At 53.5% G+C, this 23,090-nt stretch overlaps 2 protein-coding genes across 5 annotated transcripts in view; one reads left to right on the top strand and one right to left on the bottom strand.

Moving 5' to 3' along the window:
- AR (androgen receptor) overlaps positions 1 to 6,118 on the top strand; it is a 34,597-nt gene extending 28,479 nt beyond the window's left edge. The window contains exons 5-8 of the mRNA XM_026066293.1: positions 1,878 to 2,022; positions 3,301 to 3,431; positions 3,912 to 4,069; positions 5,417 to 6,118. Coding sequence (XP_025922078.1) covers positions 1,878 to 2,022; positions 3,301 to 3,431; positions 3,912 to 4,069; positions 5,417 to 5,572 — 590 coding nt within the window. The 3' untranslated portion in view covers positions 5,573 to 6,118. The remainder of the gene's footprint in view (positions 1 to 1,877; positions 2,023 to 3,300; positions 3,432 to 3,911; positions 4,070 to 5,416) is intronic.
- A 14,002-nt stretch (positions 6,119 to 20,120) lies between these two features.
- The window catches only part of OPHN1 (oligophrenin 1), a 76,363-nt gene continuing 73,393 nt past the window's right edge, over positions 20,121 to 23,090 (bottom strand). For 2 of the 4 annotated variants that reach the window (XM_026066130.1, XM_026066131.1), the window contains 3 exons: positions 22,013 to 22,063; positions 21,118 to 21,168; positions 20,121 to 20,708 (listed from right to left, as the gene is read on the bottom strand). In XM_026066130.1, coding sequence (XP_025921915.1) covers positions 21,126 to 21,168; positions 22,013 to 22,063 — 94 coding nt within the window. In that variant the 3' untranslated portion in view covers positions 20,121 to 20,708; positions 21,118 to 21,125. Of the gene's footprint in view, positions 20,709 to 21,117; positions 21,169 to 21,968; positions 22,064 to 23,090 lie in introns of all 4 variants that reach the window. The other 2 variants (XR_003253544.1, XR_003253543.1) reach the window with 2 other exon arrangements.

Here is a 23,090-nt window from a genome sequence, read left to right as displayed (position 1 = left end):
CATATATCACTTCTTTCTCGCTGTGAAGTTTCTGGTATGGGGGCAAACAGCATGGCTTCTTTTCAAGTATGTCAGGTTTTTCCYGTCTTTTCAGAAAGTCTAGGTAAGGAAAACAGTAGCAAGTACTGCGCAGGAAAAAATTCAAAAGACCAGTCATTTGTGAATGGCTTAAATTTTACTAGACAATGGATTCCTCTTTGACCGGATTTATTGGCTGAGTAACAAAGGATTTTTATTGCATGTAGTACTGTAATTAAATATGAAATTCTGACTTGGACAGGTGCTAGAAACGAGTGTGACTAACTTATGAAGCCTTTGAGTTATCCAAATGCCTAGTCTATAGTTGTGGCTGCCTGAAGGTTAATATATAGTCAATAGGTAGCTAAGAGTCCTTACAATGGAAAATTGCCTRTACAAGTTCAGTAGGACATTGCACAGAAGGTTTTATTTTTTCAGTCCAGTGACATGAAAGCTGAAAGGAAAATGTACAAACTTAAAGCAATTTTAGTCAGCAATAAAACATGACTTGCGCTCATTTTAAGTTGACAGCTGCCCAAGCATGAGACAGACGCTTGCCTCAATAACTAGTAATTATACACTGAAGGTGTTAAAATTGCTTTAACTTTTGATTGAAGTAGCACAGAATTTTCTTGTAAACCAGATTACATTTGGCTACTTACAAATATCCAGAAAAATTTCTTTAAGTACACTCACAAAGTACAATGTTTGAGGGCATGTTCGCGTGTGGATTGTAAACATGCCTGTGATTTAACTGCGAACCGTCATCTGGAAATGAGTTTGAGTTGAATTGATATTTTTGTTTAGCTTGCAATTCAGSAGAGATTTTAATTATTCATTAGATAAATGTATTATGTATATGATAGACAATCCAAAGTTCACTTTGTGATAAGGCTTTGGGGTACTTATGGTGATGACTTTCAGTATTATACATTAAAACCCATTTAYTTACTTTTGGTGAAGTCCTCAGCTGTTGACAAAAATGGAAAATTTTCAATTGATTTCATTGAGTGCCAGAATTTCACCCARAGGAGATAATTGCTTAATGAAGACTTGCTTCTGCCTCAGTGCCTGGAGAATTTGGTAGGGTGAATTGTATTGCAGTCTGGGGCTCCTGCTCCTGCTCAGCCGTTTCTTTGCATTAACGGAACAAAGCAAGCAAATTCTCTTCGGCTGTTTATTTCACTTGCTTCGMCATACCGTCTCACACTGCGATTGTAAATGTTTTGGAGCAGAGATTTCAGGGTTTGCGTTATGAGCGTATAGCGTAAGGCACACAGTGCAGCAGTCAGTCCTGGCTTTGTAATTGGTGCCTGTTAGAAATGAATGGTGCTAAAATAAGAACTTGGTGCTGCCGRGAGCTGGAAATGCTCAGGAGCCTCAATTGCTCTGTTTCTCGGTGGCCTTTGGAAGTCGCTTAACCACATCCTGCTGTGTCTTTGTGTCTGTCCTGTAGCAGAATGAGGTTTGTTCATCTCACTGGGACTTGCAAAATCTTCGAAAACGATTTGTGAAATTCCTTGCGACTTTGGGGGAGGATATCACTTACTACAGCTTGTCACCCCTTTCCTTTAAAGCGCTTTGTGCCTTTTTCACCTGGCCTTTATCTCCTCCCTGTGTTTGGGGAATCCTCTTCCCCCCCCCCTTGAAGTGCGGGTTTCTGATTTCCTCGCGGTGCGCCGGGGCCCGGTGCTGAYGGTGCAGGAGACTCAGCTGCGGCAGCCGGGGCAGCCGGGTGTCCGGGCGAGTCGCGGCTCGGCTGGGAGCGCTGCTGCGGTCGGTGCTGCGTGAACGCAGGCCTGGGAGCTGCGTGCTCCCGCCACGCGAGCTCGTAACGCTGCTCTGTCGCTCTGTTACAGGATTTCGCAACCTGCATGTGGACGACCAGATGTCTATAATCCAGTACTCTTGGATGGGTCTTATGGTTTTTGCCATGGGTTGGAGATCTTTCACCAACGTCAACTCCAGGATGCTTTACTTTGCTCCGGATTTGGTCTTCAACGAGTAAGTGCTACAAAACGACAGTCTAATGTTGTTTTGTYTGGGTCAGACTAGATGAGAAATGGAGAACAAGAGAAGGGAGCTATTTACAGGCCACTTGTGCAATGTGCAGCTTGAGTAATCTTGCTTTGAGAGCTGACCGAGAAAGCTGAAGAGGGTCCTGCTTTTTCCCCTCTAGCTGCTCTGCGGCAGTCTCCAGGAGCAATCCGGGGAGTTGCAATGCCTCTCCTGGACCTTCCCGCCCTTCCCTCAACTTTGCCTTCGGTTTGACTCCCATCCAGGCTGCAAAAAGCCCTGGTGCTGGCTGTAAAGAACCGGTGCACATAGACCTGCCTCTTTCTTCAGGGACTTGGTTTCCTGTTTTCAGCTTGATTGGTCTGTTAGAGTGAGCAAATAGCGTGAACGAAAGCAAAGAGTTGGGGGAGAGGTGTTTTATCTAGCGGGGGCGATGAAACTGGATTCTGTTTCTGCAACTGGAAATTAAAAACCAGGCAAAACAGGRTCCTGTGTCCCAGCTGCACTGTTTGAGAAGCCCCAGTGGCAGCTCTTGCCCAGCACGAGCGCTCTGCCAGGGCACTCGGCTCCCCTCAGCTCCGTCCCCCCAAAGCGGCAGCGATATCGGGGCCTTTTTTTTTTTTTTTTTGCAGCCTTTGCAGTATTACTGAGGAACAAGGGCAGGGGAGGTTGGGAACAGCCTGGGGCTGACATCGAGGCTCAGCATCGCTCCCTGGGGTGCCTTATCATCTTCCTCTCCCCAGTCGCTTCCTCATACTGCCCCTGTTTTCCCTAGGGCAGCCGCCACCACCTTGCGCTGCGTTTTCTCCGTACACCACGTCTCCCCGCTCTTTCCCCTCTGTTGGGGAGGTTTTCTTGACACTAAGGTAGCAAAGTTTAAAAATAGTAAATAAATAAGCAAAACCAGATCCCTCTGAGAGCTCAGGCAGGATTTCACATCCCTTTTGGATAGCCCAGTTTAGTGGATCATTGCAGTGATTTTTCAGGAAGGCAGAGGATTGAATGAACCTTGCAAATCCCAGGTAGTTACCTCTTTCCAGACAGATGGGATTACACGTGGGTATTTTGGAAAACTTTCTCTCCCRCACTCAGGCCTATTGCTGTCGGCATTCCCCTGGAGATGGAGTTCAGCTCCCTTGCAGCCGGCATGTGCCAGACGAGGCTGGGTGTTGCTGGGTCGGACAGAAAATGTCGACCCACGCGTGTCACGCAAGCAAAACTTCAGTCTTCTTGCCAGCGCATTCATTGTGTGTCTTCCCCTGCCAGATACCGGATGCACAAATCCAGAATGTACAGCCAATGTGTCAGGATGCGGCACCTCTCTCAGGAGTTTGGGTGGCTTCAGATCACACCCCAGGAGTTTCTCTGTATGAAGGCTCTACTCTTCTTCAGTATTAGTAAGTGCTAGCATCCTTCCTTCAACAAATTATCTGTTGCTATACGCTGCATCATCCCAAAGTGTCTGGTGCTTTACCTGTGCCTGTGCACGCACTGGTACACCCGAAGGGGTGCAGCCCTGCAGCCACCCACCCACCCACCGCTGCAAACGGCAGCATTTCTCCCCATGCAGCTCCTGCGGGAGGTTGCTCCCGGGCCTAACGGCTAACGTGACGTGGACCTCCGAGCGCGATCTGCTGAGCTGGAAGATCGTACTGGTGCTTGTTGCGCTGCTTCTGTCTGTAGCACGTGCTAAAGGGGCCAGCAGCGGTCCAACAAGCCCATCAGACCGAGGTCTGTAGTGGAAGCGGAGCTGATGGGGAAATCTGTTCTGTTAGGTCTGCACTGACCAGTTCCTCAGTTTTCTTGTTATTCCTTGCTTTTCTCTTTCCTCCACTCTCTCGGCAACTGTTACTGTTTCCTCTCCTTGTTCCGTTAAGTTCCAGTGGATGGCCTGAAGAACCAGAAGCTCTTCGATGAGCTTCGAATGAATTATATTAAGGAACTTGACCGTATCATCGCTTGCAAGAGGAAGAATCCCACCTCCTGCTCTCGGCGGTTTTACCAGCTCACCAAGGTCCTGGACTCCGTGCATCCGGTAAGGGAGGACAGTGAAACGTCTGACTGTACACAGCYGCTAATCACCTTAGCTGGGGGTCAGCAGCGTTCTTTGGAGCTGAGGGCTTCGGCAGCACAGCCGAGAGGGAATCTTGCCGAAACAAGAACATCAGGAGATAGCGTTACAACTCTTCAACATATAAACGCTGTGTTTATGACATTCTTACCTGTAATTATTTCGTTAATGGCTTTCTTCTTTTAATGGTATATATGCCCTGCTCATCTCCCTGAGTGAAAGCCTAGAGGCAGATTTTGTCCTGATTATATCCAGATGCTCTTGTTGTTAAAAGAACAGAGGAGACAAATGTGCAGGAGACAGCAAAAATGTCCGTACTGTTACCTGCCGTCACGTCACTGTTCGGGAATAGCTGAAGAGGAGGCAAGAGCTTCCGCATGTGCGACCCCAGGAGCATTTCTGTGCATAGAGAGAAGCACACCAGACTGATTTGATTGATTTGTGATTGACTGATTTCTGTTAAGATAAGCTTACTTATTGCTATGCACCTTGCAAGCTTCCGCAGCAGACACAGGAGAGGCCACACAGATTACGCAGACTCCTCCTGTGCGCTGTTTGCTGTTTAACACACATTTGCAAGGGCAGTATTGCAGAACGCTCCAAGATTAAGCAACAGAGAAAAGACAGCAACTAACCCTACTCAGGACGTGAACGTTAACTGTGTCTCACTCCCTGCAGTAACCCCTCTTGTAACTCCCTCTTGGAGATATTCAAAAGCTGCCTGGACAGGGTCCTGAGCAACCCTGCTTGAGCAGGAGGGTTGGATTACGTGACCTTTAAAGATCCCTTCCAACCTCAGCCATTCTGTGAATTTTCTCTGATTACATCAGTAAAAGCAAATTCTCTATTGTGACTTATAATTTTATTGGTGAAGCATGACCTTACAATTTCCTGGGGATCAGCTCCATGTCTATGCAGTTGTATGTCTACAAGCAAAAAGTAATTCTTAATAAGTGAACTCAGCAGCATCTGCGTACACATTATGGCAAGTTTCTGTAGGAGTGAGAAAGTGCCATTTTTATACACTCTCATTTTTGTGGGAAGCACACCTGAGTAATTTCTGAGCGTGAAAGAACACGACAAAATATGCTGCGTGCTCCCAGGCTGGGTAGTTCCCTTCTTTACCCTTGGGATGACTACCTGCCGTCTAAGTGCTGCAGTGAGATCTGCTTCTGCTCTCTGGACCTCACTACCCATGTAACAGCTAAGTCCAGGCCTGATGTGTTGTGTCTGCTGATGTCTTCTCAGCGCCTCCACAGAGAAATCGCTTAACAGAGGATTTTCACTTAACAGACCTTCTTTCTTTCCTAGATTGCCAAGGAGCTGCATCAGTTTACATTTGACCTTTTGATTAAGGCGCATATGGTCAGCGTGGACTACCCTGAAATGATGGCCGAGATCATCTCTGTGCAGGTTCCCAAGATCCTGTCTGGAAAAGTCAAACCTATCTACTTCCACGCGCAGTGATGTGCCGGAGGGGACCTCCCAATTCTGCCACCCCCATTTCAGCCATCTCCTGCCTATTTTTTCTGCACTACTGTGCTGCAGTGCCTTGGGGAATCCCCTCTAAAGAGACTCKGTGCCGCGAAGATAGACGGTAACAAGCTACTGCCTGCTGGGATTCCTTTGATTTCTCTTTTTCCCGTGGTACCTCTGAACTGAACTACCTGCCATGGCTTCTGCCTGGATGTGGCCGGCTCGGTGTGTTGTGACACATGACGATGTGACACAGTGTCAGTGGCACCATGTTTACACGCTCCGGTTTGTGTGTTTTCCACAGTGACTTTTCGTGGCCCAGTGCCATGGGGAATGACGGATTGGGAGAAATGCCACCAGCTGTCGTTTTTTTTTTTTTCTTTTTCTGTAAAACGAAACGAGGCAAGAAGCAGGTTGAACCTCTAAGTTTGGGAGCAGGTTACTTTTCTGGCCTCCTTCGGGACTTTTTATTTGCATTATGGTGCTGGGAAGCAGATGAGTCCCAACATTGCGGTAGAGAAATAGAGACGAGTCGGGGGAAAGAGATGAATTTGCAACCTGATGAATTTGCAGCACCTGCTTCTGCGTGGGACGGCCGCCTCGCGCTCGTGGTGCAGGTCTGCTCCGGGGGGCGTCCCGCTTGCCGCCTGCCCTGCCGTTGCACGGCCCCGCGGACCCGCGCTCCCAGCAGCTCGGAGGAGCACGAGGTGTCGGCTTAGCTAGGGAAAGCCTGATCCACAGGAGTGTCTGGAGTGCTCCTGTGTCGGGAGAAGGGCTGGAGAGGACTAGGACCTTGGGAGCCCCCAAAGGTTGCCGCTGGCTGTTCTCCACCTGGGCTGCTTTTCCTGGCAAGCYGGGCCTTGGTCTGCCCACGGAGTCGGGACGCTCAGCCGTCACATTCCAGTTCCGAACCGCTTCTTTCCTCCTCGACACAGCCGTATCCCACTTTCACAAGTGCCTGAAGTCTCTCAAACCTCCAGCTGTCCCTGCTCCCTTTGGCTCCTGGTGTCCCCCCCCCTGCGCCCCCCGCCTGCTCTGTTCCCATCGGGTGGCTGAAGATCCAGACTTGCCACTTAGGCGACTTTCCTTCCGTGTGTCCGGACCATTCTGCAGAGTCTTTCCGGTGCCAACAGACAAGCATCCCAGGAGCAAAGCAGCCGGGACTGGCTCTTCAGCCTCCGCGAGGCCATGGGACTTCTGTGGTTAATCCTGTCCTTTGGGAGACGGTTGTGGCAAACGGCAYGGTATTTCCATGGCGTTTCAGGGAATTGTAAAGGAAAAGCGTAAGCGACTTCTTCCCTGTCTTTGCGGCGCACGCGGCTCCCGTTGACGTTAGCAGTCGCTGGCAGCGCGAGCAAGGCCGTCCCGCACGCGCCTCCCCGCTCCTCCGTGTCCCTGCGGGCTTTCCGCTGCGAGCTGAGCAGCGCGGCCCCGAGGACGGATGAACACGCTCCAGCAAACACGGGCATTCAGTCAAAGCAGAGAACGTCCAAGGTTAATTCTTCTTCAACTGCTGATCACTCGACGGTCAGGAACTACAGAGAGGGAGCTCGAGTCTTCAAGGCAGGTGGACGTTGGCTTGACGCCACTTGGCACCTCAAGGTCACAGGGGGACCCAGGCGCCCCCAGAGGCTGCGTTTGGGGGTGTTTATTTGGCGGGCTGCGCTTCACAGAGCGATCCAACCCTTGTCCCCCGGTATTTCGGCGTTGGTAGCCTTGGCTGGCGTCATGCCGCGGGTCGGGCCTGGGAGGAGGTCGGCACCGTGGCCGCCGGCCGTCTGCGGAAGGTCCGCGTGCAGGCGCGGTAAGACGGTGGATTGGTGCCTTTGCTCCCTGTGTTTCGCTCGCCGGCGGTGTTTCACTGCTGCACGGCGAAGCACCGGGTGTTGGTGCAGCTGCGCCGGGCTGCTGCAGTCCTCCAGCACAGAAGCGCTAAAAATGCACACCAAATTCGGGCGTTTTGAGAGGGGAACCTAATTAGACAAATGCTTGATGTTGCGTTGTGTTCCCTCTGTGTAATCCCAACTAATCATGTTTGTCAAATGTCTTTAAAAATGAGGAGAATTGGGAGGTTTAAGCCAACCGATCACCACATACGTAGTCTCCCAACTCTGCCRTGCAGGAAACTGCGAACTCCTCTGCTTCGTGGACCTTTCGTGAGTTGAGCATAGCGATCCAGCTCTTCGGGCAAAGGCCGTTACGGTACATTTGGGTTCTATGCAAGGTCTCAGTAAGGATACGAGCATTTAATTTTCTCGATGCTTTTCAATCATGCTATGGGGATTTCATTAAAAGGAGGGACGTGCGGAGGGCAAACAAAAAAATCAAAGGGGGAATTTCTGTTTACAGTTACGAGTTTTCCCCTCCTGCTGTATGTGGCTCTGATCATGCTATTTCTCCTGAAATCCCTTCACATAAGTGTCAACAGATAACTTCCTTGAATGCCAGCCAACACACTGCTGTTCTCAGTAGCTTTTCCTGTTTTAGAGGACTGCAAGCATTTTAAATTTTGATATGATCTACTAATATTTGCAAATGAATCAGTTAAAAGACCTGGCAGTGCCAACATATATTCCTCTCTTCCTGAGGATTTCCTGGCTGTTAGCAGAAGAGTGCAATGAATAACTGGGCTGATAATGCCCAGATGTCCGTCATCAACAGGAGGATGTTTACGATCGCTCTAAAGAGCTGCTTTGGAGAGCTTTGTATTTTGCACACGCTCACGTCGATGAAGTTTTCAGTAGTTGGTGAGAGTGGAGGTAACCTGCTGGGTACCCCTCTGCTGGGACACTGGGAAGAAATCAAATTTAATAGCGGTTTGCAAACACTAATTTGCTGGTGAAAGCATAGTGCGAAAGAAAGATGGTTTAGAAGGAGGATGCTGCCCCTTAATCATCTGCCTGGCGTATGCAGCTCATGCACATGATGCCTCTCCAGCCACGTATGCATTAAGAAGGACGCACATGCTCCTCCGAAGTACCACCCGTCCGGTGGCGTAGCCRCACCCCAAAGCTTCTGTGCGTGGAAACTGCAGTGGGGAATCGGGGTTATGTTCTGTATCTCTTCAGTATCGAAGTGAATTCTTGCTTTTTTTTTTTTTAATTCAAATGCTGGCCTTTTATGGTATTGTTAGAGGAATTACTGGCAGACGTGGGGGCCGGGATCAGTAGCACCTCTGTGTATTTGCTGCGGGGAGGTTAACACTCTCTTTCTGTTTATTTTCATTGGCTTCTGCAGGAACTGGAAAAAAGGCGTAAGAAACACCAAACTCCAGATCCTGCCATGTTTCTTTGTACTTTGTGTTTTCTTTTGCATTTTCATGCCTACTTTTGCTTTAATAAAGCAAAGAGCGTCTCCCCATCTATGTAATCATGTAGAAGTTGTCTCTAAGACTTCGGTATGGACAGTTCAGCTCGCAGGGTTTCGTTCAGCTCCGGGAACGGAGGAAGCYGTTTGCTCTGGGACGAACGTGACCTGGGGAGCAAACCATGTCCAGGTCTCACTTCCGTTTCACCGAACCTGCTCTGCTCTGCCTCGGCAGCGGGTGGCCTTTGCGCCGGGTTAGCTCGGCTCCTGCTCAGCTCGCYGGCTCCCGTCGGAGGCAGCAGCTGGAAGACGAGGAACGCGCACAGATGTTGGCCCCGGAGCAGCATTTTCACGAGGAAGGGCACAGTCGCAGGAGGTGAAGGGTGCAAAACGCGGTGCAGAAGGAATTTCTCCTTAATGATGCACAATGCCAGAAGGAGTCAGCGTGATGGAACGATGGGGTTTCTTTTCTTTTACGTGCATGGGCAGGCCGGACTCCTCTGGGCCGACAAAACGAGACCTTGGCTCGGCGAGTCTGCGTACCAACACCCAGCTGCAGGCGTCAGGGCGTTTGGTTTAATAAAAGTGTCAGAACTAGGCCACGGGCGCTCCGGTTGGAGCGGGAGCGCGGTGTTTCTGAGGTGCTTGGCACCATTTTAGCTCCCTTCCCGTAGAGGTCGAAGGCAGCTTTACGCTTGGCATCGGGAGCACGAGGTCYGTACGCGCGGCGCAGGCGGGTAGACACGGCACAGGTCAGACTGGGGAGGAAGGCGAGGATGCGCATCACCGTCGTGGCTTAGCTCTCGCCGCTCCGGCCCGGAGTCGGTCCCGTGGTCCGTAGGGGAGCCAAGATGAGACCTGAGGAGTCACCTGCTCCTGCCCAGGGGTGCCAGCAGCACCCCGGGAAGAGCTGGTGTCCCTCGCACGGTCCTCTGCGATCACAGTGTCTCGGCAGCTCCTCGCTGTGTGCGGCTGTCACGGCACGCGCTGATCTCTCTCCTTAGACGGTTCAATAACATATATATATATATATATATATATATATCTGTTCAAGGCGTACATATGAGGTGCATCCTGTTTTCTGTTCCCGAAGATCCCTATTTGGTGTAGTGCTGCAAGAGAGCACCCAGCGCAGCTGAATATCCTTCAGGAGATGGGTCAGTACGTGGCAATATCAGCGGAAGCTTTTAATTTAAGCTTGGTTTTTGCTCGGTTCTGACCAGGTTTCGGAGGTCTGAGCGGGGCGCACGCTGGCGGCTTTCGGGCAGATGTCGGTAACTTTGTGYGCACACAAAACCGCGGCAGCTTTATAACACGCCGCTCTCCGTGCCGGGTGTTTCGTGTTCYGCAGCAAGTTAAAGCTGTTCTTATTTGTTAACGCGTCCCTGTAATAAGAGTTCTCCATATTGATATATATTTTTTTCTTTGCAACAAGCCCGCAGCTCGTTGCTGGTGCCTTTTCCCCGGGGAGGACTCGCAGCCCTCAGCCGCGTTCCCGGAGGCAAGGGAGCGTCGTGCCCAGGCGGCAGCACGTGTCRGGCAGCGAGCGGAGCCGCGGTGCGGGCACTGGACCCCTCGCGCCGGGTGAAGCGATCCCAAGGCGAGGGCTAAGCCTTCGGCCTCCCGCGCGTGGCACTGCCGAGCCCTCGCCGTCCCCGTGGGGTCCTGGCTGCCGCTTTGTTAACCTTTGTCCTCTGCGGGGTTTGCGGTTACCGGGAAGCGTCCGCCTGTTCCGTTATTGCAGCTGCGGCGCTGTAATCTCTTCAGACACTTTTCATTAGCGGTAGCGTTTTGCCCAAATTAATAGCATCTGAGGCCAAATTCTGCCTCTAGAGCATGACGTCGGATGGATTGTGGCACAGACTTTTTGTTTTTCTTTTGGAACCATGACCTGGCCCTAAATACGGTGAATAAGGAAAATAGAGACCTAAAATGTTAAAATATTGTGGACACTGGAGAGTGAGTAAGTGGCATCCTGCTGCTTTGGCCAAGAGGAGACGGTTGGACATGCCCGGGAGAGGACCGTGACTCAGACCTCTCTGTACAGCTGTTCTTGGAATTAACCAAAAAGAAGCCTGTCTGGCACGCAGGATGAAGAGAAACCAGTCATGCTACACTAGGGGAAGCCTAATATTTAGCTTTGACTCTTTTAGTCCATGCTTGGGTCCCCTGCAGGCTCTTGCCTGTGTGCAGGACAGACCTTCATGCTTGGTGTTCAGCTCTCTGTAATCTTAAATCTGTGGCTGTTCTAAGTACAATAAAAGGCAGAATGTGGTTTGCTGGAGCACTGCTGTATGCGTGTATTTGGCTTTTACTTCAGTTACGTGCATGAAAAATGTTATCCAGTGTGACAAATATTAGCTATTGGAGATGCCAGGAAAAACTGGATCATTTTTCAGTGGACAAGGCTGTATGTTGGGTTATTCATAGGCTATTTTTCACAGTCAGATTTTGCTATTAATCACCTATCTATCTGAGCTGTTAATTCATTTACACATCAATTGACTAATCCTTTCACATATGCCTCTTTGAGTCTTTTAAAATTGAATTTCATTTGATTAATGTATTTCTCAAAGCAAGGAGCTAATAAAGGCCAGTGTCCTCCTCCTCTTCTTGTTGTTGTTCAGTGTCTTTATGAGCAATTGCAAATCTGTTCTGCTGTAGCTTTGTTATAAAATTGACCTATGCTCTACAAGTAATAAAGACGACCATGGTTATCAGCTCACTTTTTAATTCAAGGCACAGATGTGAATACTGCACAAGATTTGTTCACTCTTAAATGAGACAAACCAAAGAGCTTGGGAAAAAACAAAACAAAACTCATCAGTGCACCGATAACTGGAAATGCCGAGTGTATAATTGCACAGCGCTAGTACCTGTACCAATACCTTGCAAACTGAAAGAAAAAGGTACTTAACAGTACAGAAAACCTTGTCCATGTGAGGTGGTATCATCGTGTTTAGTCATCTGCAGAGAATCTGGTCCCCGACCTTTGAGTCACAACTAAAAATAAAGACGTTATTTTCAAAATTCATCCTCAGTTGGTGTTTCTACGTTGGCAACGCAGCCGGTCGCGGGTGCGTGGGTCTTGCAGGTGCCTGCTGACGCCCCGGGACGCAGATGGGCACCAGCGTCCTGCGGCTCCGCGCTGCCTGCGCTGCCTGGCCGAGGCGTTTCACGTCGCTGTGCCCCCCCCCCCCCCCCCCCCCCGGTCCTGGCGGGACCCCGCGAGGCCGTGGAGCCGCGGGAAGAGCAGCTACAGTGCGGGATTAGGGCTAAGGCCGGTTTGGGCTGTGTCGGTTCCCGCGCCCGGCCCCAGGCGCGAGCAGTGAGCGCTGCCGGCTCGGGGCCGGGACCGGGGATGATGTCCCGGCTGCGGGCAGCGAGCGCAGGACGAAGACAGCCCCGCGCGGCTGCTCCGTTTCTGCCTGGGAACTAGCTTAAGCATAATTTCTCCTCCCGTCTGCTAAGCAGAGCCGGGGGCTCCGTGGGGTGGCCCGAGCGCTGCTGCCCTGCGCCCCGCGGGGACCTGCCGCCCGGCCGCTGCGGCCCCAAGCAGCCTGCGGCTCCCCGGCACGGCYGGGTCTCCCAAGGGCTCCGGCGGGGCCCCCTGCGGCAGCAGACATCAAGGAGGAATCGGCCTCCCTGTTTGCTGGAAACTTCCCTTGTCAGCGAGCCCTGAAACGGCTCCATGCTTCGGAGCGGTTTGCTAACATTTGTCTGCAGAGCAGCTAGCAGAGACCTTTTAAATGCAGAGAAATCTTTCCATTTCATGGAACGGTGATGACTTGATTCAGACGCACACTCGAACGCTGCTTCACCTCCTGCGGGGCTCCTGCAGCGCCGCGCGCGCTGACACAGCTGTGCTGGCAGCACATCCCAATGCGCCAGCCAGATGGAGCCGGGTTTGGGACCGCGCGAGCGCTCCTATCATTGCACCAGACYGAGCTGCCGCAGGGACGCTTCCCGCATGTTGCATCGCTGCAGGATGTGCACGATGCGCCGCCRCAGCGTGATCCAGCCACGCCGTGTGCTCGGGAGCCGCGGTGCTGCCTCCACCCGGAGCAGACCCCTGGGGACCCGGCCGCTGACACAGCTCGTGGTTGGCACTGTGGCCGCCTCTCTTCTGGAACGGGAAGGTCCCAGGGCTCGATGGTGCCCTGGCCGCGCCAGCAGCGAAGGGACCCTGGTGTCCGGCGGGGCTGGGGCCTGGCCGATGGTCCAGGCTGCTCCTCCTGCGGGGGAGGAATAAGGCTCGATGCTGATATTGGGCTAAACCACAGACGCGGCAGGGAATGGCGAGCGCATCGAGGCTGGTGTGCACGCAGGTGTGTGTGTGTGTGTGTGTGTGCTCACACACACGCATATGCCTGCAAACGTGCAAACACACGTGTGCATGGGCAGACACATGCCTGTGCATGCACACACACATGCATATGTGCACATGCACATGCACGCGCGCGCACGCACACACACACACACACACACCCACACACACACACGTCCAGGTTCCTACGCGACTCTCCACGTGACTACATCAGTGTCTTGGCGTTTCACTGCTGGTCCTGGTTTCAAGCTTTGCCGAGGCACAGCGCAGCCTGGAAGGGTTTACAGCCCTTGCTTGTCCCCCTCCGGGCACAGCGCTGCGCTCAGGAGCCCTGGCTGATGGGTCGTGTTTGCCCAGTGCTGCGCGTTGGCACAGGAGGGAGCGACTGCAGCGCGTTGCCGAGCCAGTGCAGGGCCAGGATGTTGCATCTGCAAACGCTCGGTGATGGAGCCCTGGCAGCGAGGGGCCGGGTCGGCGCTCGAGACTGAGCCAGCGCGGCCTCGGCGCAGCTGAACAGCCGGACCGTGCRGAGGGAACAACCTGCTGACGTTGCCAGTTCGTTAGCATAACTGTCTGCAGCTCCTTCCGCGACAGGTTAATTAAAGCTGCAGGTTTCACTCGGAGCCCTGAGAGCACTTTGCTTCCATCACACTCACCTACTCCTCGGAGACATGCGGGTGGTGCCGAGCACCTCGCCAGTGCCGCGGGCTGTCTGGGGCGGCCTGGGCACCCAGGGGGGGGGGGGGGGGGGGACGCAGTGTCCCGCGCGCCGCCACTGCCCCAGGCCTGGCAGGGCCCCTGCGCTGATGCAGAGCCCCCAGGGCTGCAGCACCGCGCTGGCCCTGCCGAGCAGAGCCGCATGCTGGCTGCAGGCTTTTGGGGCAGTGGATGCATGCGTGCATGTGTGTGTGCATGTGTGCATATGTGTGTGCGTGTGCATGCATGTGTGCATGCATGTATGTGCATGCATGCATGTGTGTGCGCATATGTGTGTGTGTGTGTGTGTATGCATGCGTGCATGTGTGTGTGCATGTGTGCATATGTGTGTGCGTGTGCATGCATGTGTGCATGCATGTATGTGCATGCATGCATGTGTGTGCGCATGTTTGTGCACATGCATGTGCATGTGTGCACACACACGTGTGTGCATGCATACATGTGCGTGTGCGTGTGCGTGTGCGTGCGCGCACATTTTGCACCGGCACCATGCTTGTTACCAGGAAAAGCCCAAAGACAAACATGAGGCGAACAAGGAGCCTCGCTAAGATGCCGCAGGGTCTCGGGGCGCCATAGCTGCCCTGCTGAAGGGGGACCGGAGCGAACACATAGCTCCTGCCGCAGAGGCTCCCGCGGATGTGGCACAGAGCGGGACGCCCGGGCTCTGCCCGCTGCCTCCTTGCTCGTACCCCATCTCGCCAGCATCACTGCTGAATGTGAACCAAGCCCCCAGCCCACCGCAGCTCCCTGCGGCCCCGGGGGGGGGGGGAATGGGGGCCCGTCCGGGGCAGAACTGCAGGATCCCGCGGGAGAGGCAGCCCTGGCCACCACCGGCCCCAGGAAACGCAGCTGCTCCTTACCGATCCAGCCTGCACCTCGCCACGGTTGAACTTGGCGCCACGGCACCCTTGGCGCCTCTTCAGCCCTGTTTGCGCCAGCAGATAATTGCGGGTCTGTCCTCGGCGCTTGACCAGCCCCGCCGGGACCGCCGGCTTCCAGGGTCACGCTGACCTGGTGGCCGTGACACGGCGCCCGGCGCTTGGATGGACCCGTGTCCCAGCCGCTGCGGCCGGGCCACCGAGCCGGCGCTGCCGGAGCCGGAGCCGCGGGCGAAGGGGGGGGGGGGGCAAGCCGCAGCAGGGCAGCACCGCGCGCAGGATCCTGCCAGCAGGGAGGGCGAGCAGTGGCCGGGAACCAGCCCCCTCCGTGCCCAGCGCTCTCCCATGGACCTTGACTGAGGCTGGGACAGAACTTCCTCCATAAACTTCTCAGAACATCAGGAAAATTAAAACCATCACAGAGTTTATTGGTTCAAAGCATCTCCTGATTTTTTAAGCCAATTGCAAGATTTTTTTCTGGTCGACCAGCTCTTGATTTATGATCGTATAGGCCTAGCAATGCTGCTGACGCTGCCAAAAAAATGTCTTTGGTAGAAGGCTGCTCCCAGATCCGAGMCCTCAGCGGGGTAATCGTGCCGCGAGCTTGGCCGGGAGGAATTATGCAGCGCGAACCAAGAGCGACGTTGCAGCGGCCTCRCGTGGGCGGACGCCTGGGCCTTCCTGGGCCTCGGCGCAGCACACGAGTTAAGGCGCCAGGCCTCTGCTAAGCAAATTGCAATGCTAAATTTATCATGTGGACGTGTCTACTGACGTGCGCCACTGACGTGCGCCACTGACCTCTCCAAAGTCCTCCCCCGGGAAGTCCTCACCAAGGCCCAGCGTCGGACCCTGAAAGCCCCTAAGCTGATATGTTGTTCTTTGCCTAAGATCCCACAGGTTTGTGCTTATTCTGGAAAACATTTTTCTTGCTGGGATTAAACAAAAACATTCCTTACAAAAGCAAACTAACTGCCACGTCCATGGGTCAGGACACCRAATTCGGTGGGAGGGTGCATGGATGCTGCTGCTGGTCATCATAACCAGCTAATACAGAAAGCAGTTTCCCTCCCCAAAACAATATTGGTTTGAGGGCATCCACGGGAAAATTACAGCCCCAAAAGTCAACTTTTCTGGCCAAAATGAGAAAGTAGAAAAAAAGGGGCTAGAAAAAAAAAAAAACCCTCAGCTTGCCCCAGCCAGGGCTCCGGTGCCGCCTTGCAGCCGGCTCCGCACCAAGCCCYGCGCGGTGCCGCCGCCGCGGTCGCCCTCGGCTTTCGGTGCCGAGATCGGCTCGTTCGGTGTCGATGATCGGCGAGGGAAGTGCTCGGCCCCCGGCACGCTCGGCCCCTTAGCGGTTCCCCTTCCTGACGCCCGGTTTTCCGGTCTGTCGCTCTTCTGGATCCTCCTTGAGCCTCAGCCAGGCACTTCTCCAGAAACTCTGCCTCAAAAGCAGTTTTCAAGGCTCCCGTGTAAGACAGGGCTGTTTTCCTCCCGTGGGAGCCCATTTTACCAAATAAAGCAAAATCCCTGGGACCAAAATGCTGGTTCACAATGTCGGAGTTGGAAGCAAGATGTTCAAAAACAGGAGGAGAGGAGAAAAACTTAATAGACCCGAGTTGGACAGAAAGAAGCAGGCACTGCGTCCGGCATCACCAAAATAAGCAGAAAGGTTTTCACGCTGGCGGCGGAAACCGAACAGGAATCAGCGAGAGCTGAAGTTAAAACGAGAAAACACCTAAACCTGCGCAGCGGAAACCCCGTCCGGGTCGCGGCGCTGAGCGGCTCAGCTCGGCTCCGGCCAGGCGCAGCACGCCGCAGCCCGCACGGAGCCTCGCGCGGCCGGACCGGAGCAGCCCCCGGACGGGGAACGAGTCCCTGCGCAGCCTGCGCTTGCTGGAGCTGGACGGGGTTTCAGGAACGCGTTTGGAGCTTAGCCGCCAAAAGAGACGGTTTGTGGGCTGGGAAAGAATTGTGATTAGGAAAAGCCAAAGCTCCAGAGAGTGCCAGCCCGGGCCCTGCAGTTAACCACCGCGCTGGCGAGCGCGGACCGGCGTGGGATGGGATGGGTTGGGATGGGATGGGATGGGACGGGACAGGACGGGATGAGATGGGATGGGATGGGACGGGACAGAACAGGACAGGCACCTGGGTCACGGCCGCGGCCCCTGGGCCCGCAGCAGCTCCGCAGGGCACCCAGCACCAGACCCCAGCAGCAGTTTCGCAGCCGTGTGTGTTTTGGGGGCACTCATCTATCCATCCATCCATCCATCCGACCGGCCGGCATTCTCCCAGGCTTTTCGGCACAGGGAGCGTTCTCGTTGCTGGGCCAAGGTCACGGCCGACACAACTCCTTGCAGAGCGGCTGAGATCCACCTCAGAGAGACGAAGTTGCTGCTAAATTAAGAGAAAACGGACGCAGCAGGGGAAACGCTGTAAAAGCTCCTGGGCTCCGGCTCGGAGCGGCGTTGGAGGTCAGGGCGCCCGCCGCACTCGGGGCTGGTTGGGGTCCGTCCTGACACAGGCGTTTCCCTGGGTGCAAGAGACTGTTCAGTATGAAACAAGCCTCAGAGCGAGGACCCAGCAGTCAGCTGYGGGAGGGAAAACTTGCTCTTTCCGAGAGCGGTGCTGGAGCCAGGAACGCTTCTGATGCCCTTTTGGGGCTTAGAGGGAAGCTGCAGTGCYGCGGACGCCCTCCTCTGCCGTTACCTTCGCCGAAGAGGAAGCGGCACCAGAAAGGCGCAGCCGAAGCCCGGCGGTGCCTGGGGGCCGCGGCTCGCTCCCAGGGCGTGGGAACACGGCGGTGCACAGCGCCGGCACATGACGTCCAGGCGCAGCGACGCGGGGACCCCGGCCTGCCCCGGGAGCGGTGCTGCTGCCGGGAGGGAAGCGGACACGTGCAACGCTCCTGCTCCTGCTCCTGCTCCTGCTCCTGCTCCTGCTCCTCCTCCTCGCGGCAGCTCCCGCGGCCAGGAGCGGTGAAGGCCCCGGCTCCCGAGGCCTCGGGGAGACGCCATGGCCGGCGCACGGAGAGCAGCGATGCCATGCTGCTCCGGGCGCGCAGATGCAATGCTTCCCTGCTCCTGCTCCGTGACCAGCCCTGCGGCGCCAGCAGGGCCCGATGAACGCRATTTGCGCAGCGTAGGAGCGCCTGGAGTTTAAGCAACGCTTAGCCACGGTTTAGAGAAGAAAAAAGACCCTTTGCCTTTTTYCTCTCTTCTAACTTCATGGGAAGTTCATGCTCGCTTTAAGGAACCTGCACTTTTGCTCAACGCTGGCTCTGGCCGGTGCCCGGCCCGGCGCGGCGCTGCCGAGCGGYGCTGACCCCGCGGGCCCCGGGCGCTGTGCCGCGAGGGGGAACGCGTCCCCACGCCTTCCTCCGGGGCGTCCCTGCGACCCGCCGCCGTTTCACCACGAGCCCCCAGCTGGGCGAGCGGAGGAGGAAAACCCAGCGCAGGCACACGCGTAACAGATGAGTTTAAAAGGACGGAACGAAACATGTTTTTAATAAGCTGCTTCCTTCCATTGTTTACAATGTCAGGCTTGAAAACCGAAATCCCCCCCCCCCCCGATTTTTTTTTTCCCGCGCCGACTCCAGCTCTATCCCACAGGCGCCTGAGCCAGGGAGAAACACGAGACCGACTTCGTTCACCAGCAAGAAGCAGCATTTGGGGGAGGCGGGACAGAAAACACTTAACAGACACAATTTCACACAAGACCAGTAATGTTGGTGCCTCCACGGCTAAACATTTGCGTTTTGAGATGAGAGGCCGCTACGACGGACGCCACTTACCAGTCCTACCTCTTCTTTGAGCGAGCGCCCAGATGCTCAGCACTTCCGAAAACCCAGAGCCGAGGGTCCTCAAAGTGCCCCCCTAAAACGAGAAGGCRTTTGGGGGAATTTCCACCTTTTGTGGAAAAGCCGGTGGCTGACGCCCCTTCGGGAGCGCCACGCTGCCCCGCGGCTGGGCCGAGAGCGGGCGGAGGGTCCCTGTCCCCCCCGCACGGGAGACGYGGGGCTGGATCCCGGGCTCAGAGCAGGCAGGTGGCTCCCTACCTGCAGCTGGGTTCGCTTCCYGGTGGAGAAGATGCCCCAGCAGGATACAGCAATTCTGAACCGCACCCTGGCTCTTTTAGATGCGTTATTTTGCAGCTCTACCGTATCCACGTTGTTTTAGCTATCTGATCACAAAAAATGCAACACCCCCCCCCTTTCCTGAAGCTGTTTGCACCCCCCTTCTCCTTATCAGGGTGCAGCAGGGCAACCAAAAAGGCTGATCTGAGCTCTAAAGAGCTCCAACATGCCAGTCTGTAAGACAGTCTAGATGTCGGACTTACTCTTTTATTAAATCCACCTTCACGTGCCACCGTTCAAAGTGCGAGTACAGGGGTGAACAGCCRGGGCCCAGCTGAAGTCGGGGGAGCGGCAGCACCGTTTCCACAACACCTGCGCGCGCAGCGAACGCCAGAGTCGCGTTCAGCAGTAAAGCAGATACGGACACGAGGCGCCCGCACAAGCAAGCGTCAGGACTCTGCACTGACAGCGTCGCCGCCGGCAAAGCCGCGCCAGGGAGCACCAGGGATGCATGGAGCACTGGCTCTGGGAAGGGGTCAGGAAGGCTCCCAGCGCCCGGGGAAAACGCTTCAGAACAGGGAAGCTGCCTGCGGGCTGGCGACAGAAAGCAGGGAAGCAGCTCGTTGCCTATTTACAGGTGAGCACTGCAGCTCGGGAGCTGAGCCTGATGCTCACGGGAACCACCAACAAGCCTGTGCTGCTACAGGAACGGTCCTGGCGAGGAGACACACGCACCCCTTCCAGACCACGGAGAGCATCATCCAGAAGACTGCTGTTGAGGAAAAGGGATCGCAGCAAGTAAGAAAGCGGGTGCCTCTTAGAAAGCCGGTGGGTTTTGACCCACGCTGAGCGAGCTCCAGTTGCTCCCCACTCCCCACGCTGGCCCAGAGGGAGAGCCGTGCTCCCTGCTGGGTCTGCGGAAGCGGCTCCTCGTGGAGGGGGCTGGCCCGCTCCTSCCGCTCACGCTCACCGAAGGCGGCCGACCTCGCCGGTGCCTCCCTGAGCGCTCGCTTCAGGCAGGGGGGGGCTCCCAGTTTGTAACTCACACAAAACCCCTCGGACAACCGTGTTTCCCGGCACACAGGAGACCCGTTTCTCGGCACAGAGGCATGCTGACGAAGTAACGAGATGAAGAGAATTCCCGTAAAGCTAAGCGTGACAATCCCATTCCCCAKTCCCCCAATTCCTCCCCTGCTTGCCTGAGCACAAGCAGTATTTTCAGTAATACATACTACTCTCTTAAACACTGAAAAACACATTATAGCTTACTTAGCAAGGAAAACATAACATATTGGAAGGAACTTCTCATGACAAGGAGGGCCAACCCAAACTTCAGTCCATTCTGTYCCCGCATCCAAGCACTGGGAATCAGTTCCTTGCATTTTGATTGCAGTGTCTCTCCAAGATCCCCCTTGCCAAGGCAGATTTCACAAAAAAGTGAGCAGGTAAATAGCTGCTCTTGTCCTCTGCTGTCCCTTCCATGCCCCATCGGATGTCCTCTGCTGGCTTTCACCCAACAGTGCAAATCCTGCTGGTCACCTGGGAGGGCAAACGACGAGCATCCTTTACACATGGCCTGTGTAGAGAAGAATGATGGAAGGACTGTGAACGATTCAAAACAAACGAGTAGGTAGGGTCTTCTCTCCATTTTTATCTCCCTCTCTTCTAATTTCTTGAGCCACTTATGACAGCATGCTCTGAAATTATCGTCCGGTAAGATAGCTGCTCTCCAGGGTCATATGAACTGGAAAAATCTTAGCTGTGAGATGTCCATTTCACAAGCACAGAAAGTCTCCTGGGTCCAGCCGGGCTGCGGTGGTAAAAAGTCTGAAAGAAGGAAACAAGCACGGTAGCATGCAACAGTGCAAATTCCTCAGTGACAGCAAAACCACAGCCAGAGCAAAACCAGATTTCAGCACCTGCATTTTCGTAGTGCTCATGCTTAGCCCCTGCTGCCGTAGTTCCACCGCGAGGTGGCTCAGAGAACAGCAGAATGGTGCATGCTGGCAGGAGAACGGGCTGATTTACTCCACCCTGTAACACCACCACCCACCCATGGAGAGAATGGACCACTTCTGGTCATTATCTCTCCTTCTGCAAGGGTCTCCTGCAGGAAGGACATTTCTCCTGCTCTGTTTTCTGAGATGCACAAAGCCGCCACTCGACTCCCACCACCCAATTTGTTGAACTTATGCTAAATGTGTGCTTTTGGTTGATTATGGTCTTAAAAACCTACCTTTAACCTCAGCTGTCATCACCTGGGAGCCTGCCTTGTGGTGATGAAGAACTACRCAAAAGGTAGCAGAAGAAGAGATAAAAAGAAATTAATACAAAAAGCAAGCCTAAACTCAGATGTGAGAATCTAAATAGAGGGAGGGGTAACTGGTCAGGTCAGTGATATGTTTTTCAGTATGTCAGGAGAAGAAATCACTGTCGGCACTAGGAGATACTCAACATTTATCAGCTTTTCAAAGACTTGCATGCAAACCTGCTTGCACTTTTAGCAGAGGTCAGTGATCTTTGAGAGCAGGACACTGAAGCTTATTTGAGCAGATACTATCATAAAAGCAATTTGCTACCACAGTGCATGTCATCCCAGCCTAGCCTGAAGGGCTGACATCAYTGATGCCACAGCTATCACCCTATTACACCAAATCTACTTGTGGTGGAGCTGTGTCCTGCAAATATGTTATGTGTAGGTATGTTCTTGTGTCTGGAGACTACCTTGCACTTCAAGAAGGAAACTGCTGTGATCTAGCCAGCCTTTCTCATCTCTCCTATGATCTTTCTCATTTCTGCCCTTCACAAAGGCTGAGAAATAAGTACAATATGCACCACACTAACTTGGATCCACACTCATGATAAGATGAATCCATAGACACGTTTATTACTCAGCAGATTCATATTCAAATTACAAAAATCTGTATCTGAATTTTTATGTTGTACCTTGTGCTCTTTGTTTAGCTCCAGGGTTTTAGCTGAGCCCTATCTTCTACCCAAGAATGCTACAGACAAGAAAGGAAGAGTGTGGGGCTTCCTGAAATGACTAGTTCTGCTTTAGAGGAAGGATCGTCCTTTACAGAGGACCTGTTTTTATTTACATGCCAGCTTCTTAGTTTGAGGCTTCTTACTTGCTGGTTCTTCGGGAAGCTGTCTCAAAGAACTTTGTCCTAGAGGCCACTCTGTAAACAGAAACATGAAAGTCATTTCAGTTGTCTTATGATACGTTAATTTGCTAGTTAGACGTTATTTGTGTCAAGGAAAAGAGCAGTACCATTAGAAGATGCTGAAAACAATTGCCCATCACTTTCTAACAATATGTTTTCTGTCTGATGCAGCGACGTGCTCCTCTTGCTCTCAATTCCATTTCACTCTTCCCTCACCTAATTCAGACCAGACACAGCACTTGCTTGCTGACCGAGGGAGGAATGCTAGCAGAAGTTTGCAGTGACTATATCAGGCAACCGGCAGCTAGAGCCTTCAGCAGCCCCATGTGACTGACATGGGAACAAAAATCGTACCTGTGCTTAATGCACTGAGCAGCGAGCTCTGCGACAAGACCCAGGTTCCAGCCTCCCAAACCTGTCCTAGACTCTGTGGCAGATAACCTGGTATATTTAGTCACCTTTTTTTTACTCCCATTGCAGCCAGCAGAATTTTTGTGTGTTTAAGAACTGAAAAAAATCTGATGATGAAGCTGATTTCCATCCAACTTCCTTAAAAGAGATCCAAGCTGGATCAGGCCTTTCTTGGGAAGCATTTCATTTGAGAGGCTTGTTCAGAGCCAAGCAGTAAGGGACTTTTCAACTTCATTGACACTAGAAACAACAGAGAAAATGATGGGAACAAAACTGAGCCCAGGGCTATACCAGAAAAAATTGAGAATTCTGTTTTTCCTGCAGTGTGTCTGTTTTAAAGTGTGTTTGCGTTTGTTATGGTGACCCTTCCCTCTCAGGTTTTGCCCCCTGGGAAGAGCTAGCACGTAGCTGTTACACATCTCTTCTGAAGCTGTTTTCGAACCAGTTCGCAGGCTCCAGCCACGTAAGCTAACGGCTCTGGAAACAAACAGGGTATTTCTCCTTCTCCTCTCTCAAACATTCTTGTCCCCACTACTGTCTCCCAGGCTGACCTTCACTCCCACCGCACACTTTCCAAAGCCCTTGGCTACTAGTAGCTCCCTCGTGCTGAACTGCTCACCCCGGGTATCTG

The sequence above is a fragment of the Apteryx rowi genome, unplaced genomic scaffold (genome assembly GCF_003343035.1).
Source record: "Apteryx rowi isolate R43461 unplaced genomic scaffold, aptRow1 scaffold_24, whole genome shotgun sequence".
In the NCBI taxonomy this organism is placed as follows: Eukaryota; Metazoa; Chordata; class Aves; order Apterygiformes; family Apterygidae; genus Apteryx; species Apteryx rowi.
The sequence above is the reverse complement of the archived record's forward strand: the minus strand, read 5'-3'. Positions and strand labels throughout refer to the sequence as shown.